Source organism: Lissotriton helveticus, chromosome 5_1, assembly GCF_964261635.1.
Source record: "Lissotriton helveticus chromosome 5_1, aLisHel1.1, whole genome shotgun sequence".
Classification (NCBI taxonomy): domain Eukaryota; kingdom Metazoa; phylum Chordata; class Amphibia; order Caudata; family Salamandridae; genus Lissotriton; species Lissotriton helveticus.
The window spans coordinates 1,188,026,786-1,188,038,960 of NC_136065.1; the positions used below are offsets into that span (position 1 = coordinate 1,188,026,786).

Genomic DNA, 12,175 nt, shown 5'->3' on the forward strand with positions numbered 1-12,175 from the left:
GGGGCAGGAGAATTTGTCTTGTGACCTTGCATGCTTACAATGTAAAAGATTTATTTTAAAAGAATGTTCTGGCTGCGCTGCTGCTATAAAGGATTTTTTTCTGGGTGGGATTGGTCTGCTGGTGTTGGGCATTGCTTGCTGATATAGCTGACCTTTGTTCTCTATTACAGCTGAACAGGTGCAAGAAGGGATCGCAGCCAAATTCCTCTTCTCCAACAAGCCTGAAGAAGGTACAGACACCATTCGTTCTGGCTCGAGTGATTCAGACTCTATCGTTGTGAAGGGGTAAGTAGCTTATTGTTCGGTGGCTGACCACCAACAAAGTCTTTGGCAGAACACTTGGAGGGCAATCTGTGGTGAAGCACAGACTTAAGAGGTAGGTGTTGTTTTTTTCTCTGTGCCATAGTTGCCTCTTGCTGAAGTAATCACCTCGAGACAGTTTGCATTCTTTTCTTTCCTCATCTGACTTGTCCATCTTTTGTGGTGGCTACTGCTGTCAGGCTGTGTGGACCTCTTGGTGGTTCCAGTGCATATGTCCTGGGAATTGAATGGCAGCGCACGCTGGAAAAGTGCTGTCACCCTCTCTTACCCAGCTCTTTTTGTGCAAAAAGACAACACACCTGCTGTATTATCAACGTTCGTATTGCTGTTTAAAAGTTTGTTGACATGTTTTAGGGGTCATTAAATCTTTGTGCGGCACTTTCACCCCCATTTGGGGTCCAGGTTTGTGCTTTTAGGAACATCGTGTTATTAATCATGTGGGGGGCTCCTGGAGTCGAGCTTCGAACCTTTCTTTCGGTGTCCTTAAAGTCCGATGCCCTAACACCTTGAGAGAGCAAGACGTCGCTGCCCCTTTAATATTTTCCATTCGTGTTTAATGTACCGTACCCATCTGAGCAGAATCTGGAAACCTGAAGCGAGGTGGGATGTAGAACGTGCGTGTCACGCTAACTAGGCCTTCGTTTTACACATGGCCTAACACGAAAGTGCCCTGACTCACATGACGAGGTCGTACATTTATCACCAATGGCTCAGTTCCCTTTGAGAGCCCTCGGTATATGAAATGTCAGTGCCCAGGTCGGTGTAAGCATTGCTTGTTACAAGGGAGGGACCTAGGCGAGTGTCAGTCTGGTTTGGCAGTTAAGTAAAGCCAGGCAGGGGAAACCAAGTGATTTTTGGCAGTTAGTCAGAGCGGGATTTCGGTTTACAATGTTCACACGTGCCTTGTATGACTATGCTGTACAATGTATATACCATGGCAGGAACACGCTGTTTGTGTGTGTCACCGCTGGTGGTTATTGATTTAAGTCTGATTGCACCCCTGGCAAAAACTCCCCTAAATAAATCGGAATATTCACGCTTAGCAGCGCTTTTTTGCATAACACGGTGGTGAGTACACTGACATGTTCTCCCTCACCTGCAGCGTCTTCAGTGGGTGTGTGGCCAGAGGAGGGCTGGTATGCGAGTGGTCAGCGTGTGCTGACTGGTGAATGCGGCAGCAATGCCCAAGTTTAGTGGGAGGTCGGTAGAGGTAAAGTTTATTAGGGTGCAGTGACTGCATGAGGCAGTGTGTTTTTTCAGTGTGTGGCAACTCCACCAGTAGAAACGATAACATGGAAAGCCTTTGCTGTTACATGCAGGCATTTTTTACACAGAGTACTACTACTTGAAATGCATTCATATTTTCTCCACTTTTTTTGTTAATGGCTTTTCCTGCAGGAAAACGGAAAATTAATTTAAGGAAATAGTGTCATCATATTGATGTGCAGCACTGCACAGTCAATGAATGTATTATTTATTGTATAGTTAAGTCCATTACAAGTGTATCAGTGTGTTCAAAAGTTAAAATGGGCAAATGATAACATCAGCATACGCAAAGATCTTCTACTATAGCCCATAAAAATTGGCAATTTCTTAAATGATTAATAATTCTATCGTATTGCTTTATTAAACATTTTTTTCAAAGCAAATAGAGGCAGCAAGGCTGATACACACTGCACCACCTAGACTAGTCACTAATACATATCCAAGATCGTATTGCCCACCTCGAATGACCAGCTGCCACATGGTCATAAATATAATGCAATCAAAACAAAGTGATGAGAGGCAATACAGAAGAGTGTATTGTCTCTCATCACTTTTTTTTTATCGCTTTATTAACCTTCCTGCTTTCTCAAATTTGCTTGAAAATGCACCATTTGTCCACTCTTTTTTCAAAACTTTCTCGTGGGGGTACCACGCCGAACTCCCGAGGGCTGTTCGGGGTGCTCGCTATGCTTTCTTGCCGCAGTAGAGTACGACAATAATTTTAAGCCCCAACACTTTCAAATGTCACCAGGTGCCACTCAGTTCCACTGATGGCACCTTTCAAGGTAATCTCAGTATTTGCTTTTTCTAGGTTTTTGACCTATGAGGTGATGGAATGGACTATTGACATTGTTTCTTCAATGTTCATTTTGTGTTCTTGGTTGACAAGTGTTTGCATCTTGATTTGCAGTATGGAGAGCACCGCCCACCTATTGCGCCTGAAGCCGGTGCTAGTGCAGGGGGTGCCTATGGTTAAATTTGTAGCAGACAACTGGCCCGAGATAGAAGCAACCCAAGCCAGGCCTGATGACCTGATCATCGCCACCTACGGCAAAGCAGGTGAGTCTCTCTTGGGTCACAAAACCTGAGAGGAGGGCAGCATTGATCTCCTATATCATAGCATGCAAGATTTACTTGTGCCTTTAAAGTTCACACAGTTATGCACTAATTGCCGCAGTGAGTCAAGAAACATTGTAGCTCCCAAAGCAGGACACACCAGATAAATTCCAAAAGCACTAAAGGTACCGGTTAGCTATCCCATGGGATGGGCCATTCCTAGCCCTTACTGATCTGACACACAACCCAGTAGAAGTGAGTCCTGATGAAGGTATTTTTTTATTCCTAAGGGACTACCTGGATCAGTGAAATTGTGGACATGATATACAACAACGGCGATACTGAAAAATGCAAACGCCACCCTATCCATGTCCGTTTTGCCCATATTGAATCTACCTTTCCGGGACGCCCAACAGGTGAGATTGCACGCGTATAGATCAGCTGGCGGAATGAAGATGGCGGGGGATCTCGAGAGGGCAATAAATGAGGTGTGGAAGTGTTCCAGATAACAAGCTGTGCAGAAGCACTGGGTTTACATTACTTAAAGGGAAGTGGGTTGCACCGATTGACAGTGTTTTGCAATTTATTATACCCCATCATCTATTTCTATATGGCAGGCCTCGCTTATTCAAGCTGTTAGCCAGGGGTTTACGTGAGCATCTGGATGTGACTTCTCCACAGCTCTTAAAACGGGCATACCGAAGCTGGGTTTGGGGCGGAGATAAACTGTGGAGCATCAGATGGTCAGTGTGCATTTGCAGTTAGGAGTGCATACACACATGACTGACAATGGCAGGCCTAAATAAAATTAAACTCGGTACAACAATGGGATACCATCCTTGCCTTCGCATTTCCAGACTCTTAAAAAAAACTTTGAATGACGTGGGGGTTAATGACAGGATTAGCGACATTGCCAGTGAATCCATGATACTGGTTTAATTTAAGAATTTCAGCACTGATGTTTTCTTACGTGACTACATTTTTATTTTAGGGGTGCAGCAATTTAATGTTATGAAACCCCCACGCCTGGGGAAGACTCACCTTCCTGCCCAGCTCCTGCCCAAGTCCTTCTGGGAGAAAAAGAGCAAGGTAACCCATGCCAGGGGTCAACAGTAGAGTGATGGAGTAACAGACAACAAGATGGGGTCACTGCTGGTCAAGAGAGTAACATGGGTGGGCAGCAGCTTAGCTATTAGCATCACCTACAGTAAAAGAGCAGCAATAAAGTGGGAAAACAAGGGGGCATTTAGTGTGTTCGAGATGGGCATGGCCTTGTTAGATGGACCTAGGTGATATTTATATGTAGTAAAATAGGCGTGTGTGATATGTCTAGTGTTCCTATCGGTACAAAACTGTGCAGACTGGCTATTGTAAAATAAAAATATGGGCAGACTGAGTTGCGGTCTTGTAGCCTTAGGTGCAAATTATTGGGCATAATGAACGGTCCTGGATATTTTATCTCCTAGATAATGGGCAAAATTAATGGCCTTTTCATGGGTGACTGAATTAATTATTTTCCTTCTCATTCGTAAATGGGCAAAGTGCAAGTGCCCTGTGGCGACTAATATTTGTAAGAAATAAACAAAGTATTCTAGTTCAGGAAGCAAAATCCACCCAGAACGCCAGACCAAACGGGGCGAACGGACCTCTGTTACCGCCGCCGCTGCTGCCACTGCTGTGAGGGGGTCCCCGCCTGCCTGCCCCTGCCCCGCCCTTCCCCCGCCCGGTCTTTGCCTTACCTGCTCGCCTGCCTGCCTGCCGGTTCTTGCAGCGTCGCTGTGGTTCCGTGACACGGTCGGGCTGAGCCCGTTGCTTACAGGTGAGGACTCTGGTCCGTGTACGGGCTGGATGGTCGGAGCGAGGGGCTGAGGGTGTGAGCGCAGTGTAGAACTGCACCACCATTAGCGGCGCAACGGAAGCAAAACCGGAAGAGGCAGCGAGGGAGGAGTAGAAGGAGGTGAAGGAGCGGAATTAACCACGGAATCTCGAATCCTGACCCCCCCCACACCCAGATTCACCTTTGAGGGACAGGCACAGAGTTTGCAAGGGGGCTTGAACAGGCAATCAGACAAGGCCCAAGGAGCTAGGAGCAGGCTTGACTGGACAGCACGTTTTGGTGCACGAACGCAGAGAAAAGCGCTGTGAAAGCGCTGGGAACCACCGATCTACTGATCCACTGAACCACTGAACCCCGCTACAGTCTCCTCGGCATTGAACCCAGCCGTTGGGAAATCCTGTGTGGAACTGCTCTGTTGCTGTAGCTGCCCTCCCGCTATCCCTGTGACCAGGAACCCCGCTAACTGTACCTTTGACAACGCCAGCACCCGCCCGCCAGTCTCCAGCTGCCCGGCCGCTCGTAATTCCACCAAGAGCGGGGGCGCCAGTAGGAGACTGGCGAGGGGCTTACTACAAGACCCAGAAGCCCTTGCGAGGTTGCAGCAACGTCATCGTGCGCCAGGCGGCGCTTTAAATCACCAATAAACCCGTCTCGCGGGACGCGAGCGGGACGCTGGGCGAAGCCTGGGCCAAGGGTGGGCCCGTCCTAGCCCGTCACAGACCGGAGGAGACTGGGCTGGGCCCACCCCCCTAAGATCTCCCATAAAACAAGACCCGGATCAGTAAGTAACTTTGTGCCCACTAAGTCATCTATGTGTTGATCTGAAATTACATTTTCTCTACTGCTTCCCTTGTCTAACAGTATATAAATGTCCACTAGAGGCTCTAGGAGCAAAACCTTGAAAAACATGACATCTACTGTGGGCCCTATCGATCTTTTCATCACTAAAGTGAATCAAACCATCGACCAAACGGTAATGTTGATCGACCGACGAGTGTCCTATGAATTAGATCAAGCCAGACGCTCGTCAATGGGAATGATAGCACAAGCACAAACTCCAAATGCTCCATTGCAAAAATCTTTAAATCTGGAAACAAATGCGGATATCCACGTGATCCCAAACACCGTTGATCTTTCCATATCATTACAACTTTCAGACTCACAACTGAGTCAAGGCCTCGAACAGACCCCTGACATTTTTGCTAGCCCGCACCGAAAATCTATCGAACTCACAGAATGTGAATCAAGAGGGACTAGGGAAGGAGCAATTTCGAAAGTGCAACATCACAAAGAAAAACTCCAAAAAAAAACAACAAATAAGGCTACAGAAAATTCAAACTCAGATTCACCTATTAAAATGTGTGACTCAAACAACGCTTTACATTCACACAATGACAAAACTGTTGCCTTTGTGGAATCAAATAGTAATACCAATTCCGATGTATTGTTAGTAGCAGATCACAACGATAGTTCAAATTCCAAGCAAACTTACAAAATGCCGGCGGCTTGTACCACAACAAAAAATGTAATTAACACCAAAACACAGCCTCTCTACTAAAAGAAATAGCCGAAATAGTCAAGCATCAGCTCCAACCGCTTCAAAAAAGCATCCAAATTATAGAAAAGCAATTAGCAATATTGGTTACAAACTCAAAAACAACCTCTAATCCGATAAACAAACATCATCTAAATCTGCCTGGACTTAAGGTCTCATCAAGTATCACAAAACCTACAGATAAACCAAAACAACCAGTTAGTAGCATGACCACTACAAATAATACAAAGGCAAAACCAGTAGAGATAACAAACAAAACTACTAATAATCAGAAATCTTCGCCAAAGAACAAGACTCCTCAAGAAACTTCCAGAACAGTTCTAGGCACACAAAACAAAACACCAGGAAAACTCCCTAGTGAAGATGGCACGGACAAAAAAGCTCCCCCAGCAAAAACCCCTTCTACAGTTCCCACAACAAACACCTTTGGCTATGATCAGTCACAGAGACAATTTAACAAATCAGAACGGTCAAACAAAAAACGGTCAAAATTGGTAAATCTTCCACCGGAAGCAGCACCTTTTGTCGTCGTTTTAACAGGTGTTCCAGAATTGAGTAATGACACAGAAGAACCAACTTGGTCATTATTAAACAAAACTCGATACTGGTTAAATAACAACAGACCTAACCATCCAAATAATAACACCAGAATCTCAACAGTGAAAAGGGATTCATGGATAGGTCATCAACTAAAAACAATATCTGGAGACTGTATAATTGTTAATTTCGAAAACCCCCGTGCTGTGGAATACATATGCTCTTGGGATTCATCAGGTAATACAGGAGGAATAAAGGTTAAACGTCTATCTTTCTTTTACCCCCAACAAAATCCCCGCTCTCATGACTTCAACTGCCCCCCAGAATGGTCCTGGAACGACCATAATCACGAACAGAGAAACTGGAACCAGGGACACTGGGGCCAAGGAAACAATCAGAGACTTTGGAATCAGGGAGATTGGGACCAAGGAAACAATCACTCGAGCTGGCACCAGGGAGATTGGGGTCATGACTACAACGACCGGGGTGATTGGAACAACTATGGTAGGAGGCCACGACAACCACCTCATAGAGATACATGGGCTGGAATACCAACGTCAAATAGTTATAGCTGCCTGAGTATGGTCGACTGACCATCATCAGAGCCCTGCATTATGACCAACCCGCACTATATTAGAGCCCGCTTTGAAAGATCAGCTAAACACCTTGTGACCACGATCTCAAACAAAATCCAAGGCACCCCAAAAGCGAAACATCCGGTACTAAAAGTAATGACAACATCCCAACCCACGGTAAAACAGGCAGAAGTACCTCAGTGTATAACTAATGCCAGCAATAGATCAATAACCACGCTACAAACCTTCCCAAGGTCACCCGTCAATTTTAGTAAATACCTTGACAGGAACGTGTTATCCTGGAACGTGGCGGGACTAGCAACAAAATATATGGAAAGCAGCTTTTTAGACTTGGTCCACTTAAGTGACATAGTCTGTCTACAAGAGACATGGCTAAATAATTCTATCCATCTTGTGGGATATAGAACATACTTCTCCCAGGCAACAAAATCAGTATCAGGGAGAAGTAAAGGAGGTCTAACTATATATATCTCCAATCTTTGGCCATGTCTTGAAGTAACTCCTGTCCCACTCCATCAGAATTACCAGCTTATTGTCATCAAAGGAACTAATCAAGAGGTTTATATCCTTATAAACTTCTACAACAACATGACCACAAACGAGCTATCCAAAGCCTTAAATGAAATTTTAGAGGAGATTAATGAGTTAAAGAGAAAATATGCAAGAATTCCACCCACAATAATCTGGGAAGGCGATTTCAATCTTCATTTATGCAAAAATAGCGACGCCCCTATCTGCGGGATTACAGACGAATATGAAAATCCGATACCTCATTTTTCTCACACCCCTGAAGGTAGCAACATGCAGGCCATTATGGCTGAACTAGACATAGGGTTTGCAAATATGTTAAAAACGCCTATCACGCAGTTTTCTCCTACCTTTCATGGCAGAGGTTGTGAATCGGTAATTGACTACATCCTGATATCTAGCAGTAAAGCCAAGTGCATAAAATCATTCGAAGCGGAGAGTAATGCACTCAGCGACCATTTTCCACTCAGATTAACATTTCAAGAACTAGATTCTCAAAAGAACTCAGAAAAGACTATGCCTGGTTTGCTACACCAAGAAGTACTAACACTGAACAGAAAAAATGGGTATACCCTTAAATGGGGTAATCTAGACCAAGAACTTATTAATGTGAAAATAATCAAAACGTGTAAGAATGAAATTTACAAATGTCTAGACCCTTCTTCAAACTCAGCAGAGATCATGAGCAGCTACTATGCAATAGCAAACACAATAAGTCAAGAATTAACCGGACCCATCAAAAAAAGTAATACTTTGAAAAATGGCTGGTTTAATACAAATTGCACAAAAGCATATTCAAATTTAAAGAAAGCCTTGACAAAACAACCAAGAAACAAAGCAGAGGTAACCGAACTAAGGAAAATTTATGTACAGGCAACTAAACAAAGGAAAAAGGACTTACAAATAGAGCTTTGGAAACAACTCCTGAAAAGCAGTGCCCTAAAAGACAGCACAGCCTTTTGGGAAACAGTTAAAACTCCATTTTTGACTGATAATAATGCTGGCCCCTCTTTGGATGTAGCCATAACTGCAGAAGATTGGGTACAGCACTTTTCAGGGGTTTTTGGAGAGGTAAGGTCAGAAGACTTAACATCTCAAGATCCTCTCCCGCTGGTGCAATACCCGATAGAGATACAATTCACACTCAAAGAAACAACTAATGCTATAAAATCTGCAAAAAATGGCAAAGCACGGGCCCAGACTCTATCCCTATGGACCTCTACAAAATCCAACCTGAATTATGGGCTCCACTTCTGACTAAAGTGTTAAACGCAGCAAAAGATACTGGCCTTCCTGACTCTTGGTCAACCTCGATCCTGGTCCCCATTTTTAAAAAGGGCAACAGAGACAGTCCAACCTGCTACCGCCCCATATCCCTCTTGGATTCAACTGGAAAGATGCTAGGGCGTATACTTTTAAATCGACTTCAGGAATGGTCAAAAGAGCAATGGGTACTCTCAGACCTCCAATACGGCTTCAGGGCCGGGCTAAGCACCGTCGATCAAGTTCTAAATTTAACATTACTTGTAGGAAAATATGTAACAGCAAAGAAATCTTGCCTACACATGGTGTATGTCGATCTTACAGCAGCCTTCGACTGCGTGGGTCATTCGAAGCTCTGGACAATAATGCTACAAATGGGGAGAGAACCACCTATAGTAGATATCCTCCGTGAGCTATACTCTGACGCAACGGGAAAGGTCAGATACGGAGTAACAGGACAACTAACTAACAGCTTCCCAATTCAGAAAGGGGTCAGACAAGGGTGTGTGTTGGCCCCTTTCCTATTCACACTCTATACGAACGGCTTAGAGACTGCACTGCTAAAGGGCGTTAAAGATTTGCCGGAAGCCGGTCGCCGACAGATCCCAGCGTTACTATACGCCGACGACGCGGTAATCCTGGCAAGAACACCAGTCCAGCTTCAGAGGGCTCTAAACAATTATTGTACCTTTATGACCAGTCTCGATTTAAAAGTGAACATAAGGAAAACTTATGTAATGCACGTCGGCAACAGAGGGAACAAAGAGAAAAAGATCTTCGTGGACAACTTGCCACTTGAAAGAGCTAACACCTATCCTTATCTTGGTATAACTATTGATGAGGCATTAAACTGGAGAGAGGCAATTAATTCCAGAAAGCTAGCCCTCATAAGAACAGTCGGCGCTTTAAAAGCATTTTCACTTCGTTTGGGAAAAAGACCACCTAACGAAATGATTAAGATATATAATGCAAAATCCATCAGCACAGCCACCTTTGGTGCAGGAGTCTGGGGTACAACGAATGTAGAGCAACTCCAAAAAGTGGAAAACTCCTTCCTAAAGTTTTTATTGGCTGTTCCTAACAGCACCACCACTTATGGTTGTCACCTTGAACTCGGAGTACACTATATATCGGACATCATTAAGATCCAGCCTATCATGCTGTGGCGTAGAATATGGGCCACGGAAGAATGCCACCTCACAAGAACAATAATAGAGGACTGCACGAAACTAGACCATATGAAAAAGATAAAATGGCTGGCATATGTAAAATCTTTTCTCACCGACATTGGCCGTCCGAGCTTCTTTGAAGACCCACCATCTGTAACAGACATTTCAAAAAAAGACTTAAAAACACTTTGTCTGTCACATTTGTCTGAACTCCGAATGTTGTGTGAAATAGGTAAACCCTCAGTACAACAATGCTTAATGATTCAGTCGGCTCCAACTATCCAACCTTATTTACAGTATGATTTGTCGCAATATGAAAAGCTACTTCTTACTCGCTTCAGGTTTAATATATATCATTTTTTGGTTTTATTTCCCATCCAGAATGTATGGTCTCACAAGACCGAAGTGTGTCCATGTGACTCTATGTCCCCACAGTCGACAATTCATGTCATATTCTTTTGTAAATTCTATACGCAACTACGCAGGAGGTGGATATTACCACTACTAAAAGTCATGAATATCCGTAGATGTCGCCCTGCGTACCTAGCACTGCAATTTTTGGATAATTCTTTGATGACAAAATCTGTAGCACAATATCTAAAATTATGCATTAGGCACCGTACGAACCTGTAATGAAGTGTAACAGTTTTAATAATTCCTTTACAATGAATGAATAATGATTTTTAATATTTATTGCGTTTTTATGTACTTTTATGGTTTTCACATATGGAACCCGAATAAAGATATTTTGATTTGATTTGAACAAAGTATTCGGCATATCATTTTCTTTTTTTTTTTATTTCATTAAATTTTTATTGAAAATTATATTTACATGGTGCAGAGGATATACAGGATATACATGGGAGATAACTGAAGACAAGGGAAAAGGACCCCGGGGGGGGGGGGGGGGGTTAAGTAATCATTTGCAGCCGTTTGTCCCTTTTCTTCTTGCTTCTTCTTCCGTTTCTTTGGCGTTCCCCCTTCCCCCTTGCTGATTGTCCAAATGTCTTTTCGTTCCCCTGGTGGCGTGGAGAGAGAGGTATAGAGAAAGAGAGTAAGGAGAGTAGAGAGGCTCAGCTAGTTAACAAAGTAGGCGATCTTAGTAGTCTATTCAGTGGTCTCTCATCTTGCTTGGGGCTTATTTCCCGGTTGTCTCTCTAGCGTTCAGGGTGGCTTGTGTGAGGACAGGTAGTTGTCCAGCGAGGCTGTTGGTTGTTATGTTGTCAGCCCCCCGCAGGAAAATGACCCAGTTAAACCAGGCTTTGAAGGTGGCTTTCGCTGTGTCTTTCCAGTTGGTCAATACCGTCTTGACCGCGGCTGTGAGCAGGAGGTCAATCAGGTCTCTATCTGTTTCGGATCTTATGGAAGGATCGGTGTACCCCAGTGCTAGATGGTGGAAGTCAAGTGCTAGGGTGGCCCCTGTGACTTCGTTTATTAGTGTGTTTACCGAGTCCCATAATTTCCTGACCTTGGTGCAGTGGAAGAGGAGGTGTGCCAGGTCTCCTTTCTGATTGTTGCAGTTCCAGCAGGAATCGTTTTCTCTAATACCCCTGGATGCTAATCTGGCTGGGGTCCAGTAGGCCCTGAGTATCAGCCAGAATTTTGTCTGATCTAGTGTTGTTGTCACCTTCCTTCTTGATGTGGAGGACGAGAGGTCGGCGCTCTCCTTGTCAGTAAGTTCCCTCCCTGCCACTGTTCCCCAATGGGCTGTGATTCTGTTGTTAAGTTTAGAGGTCTTGGGGCACAGGGCTTTGTACATATGTGCTACTTGGTGTCCTATTGTGTTTAGGCTCATGGCGTATTGTAGTATTGAGGGTGTGAGCTTGTTTATGTTTGCTTTCGTGATTGCAACTCTTATCTTTAGGAAGTTGTAAAGCTCCGCGCTGTCTAACTTATGTTGTTCCTTGAGTGTGTCGAAAGTGGCTTGAGTTCCCTTATGCTGTAGCTGGCTTACTGTGGTTATACCGTGTCTGTACCATGTGTGCATGTCTAGTGTGTTGTTCCTGTATTTTATTTTAGGGTTGTGCCAAATGGATTCTAGCTGTGT

General features: G+C 44.2%; 1 protein-coding gene across 1 annotated transcript in view; it reads left to right on the forward strand.

Moving 5' to 3' along the window:
* The first annotated feature begins 229 nt into the window (after positions 1-229).
* The window catches only part of LOC144755207 (sulfotransferase 1 family member D1-like), a 297,847-nt gene continuing 285,901 nt past the window's right edge, over positions 230-12,175 (forward strand). Inside the window, exons 1-4 of the mRNA XM_078643898.1 lie at positions 230-285; positions 2,498-2,646; positions 2,934-3,059; positions 3,635-3,732. Of these exons, the coding sequence (XP_078500024.1) occupies positions 2,499-2,646; positions 2,934-3,059; positions 3,635-3,732 (372 nt within the window). The 5' untranslated portion in view covers positions 230-285; position 2,498. The remainder of the gene's footprint in view (positions 286-2,497; positions 2,647-2,933; positions 3,060-3,634; positions 3,733-12,175) is intronic.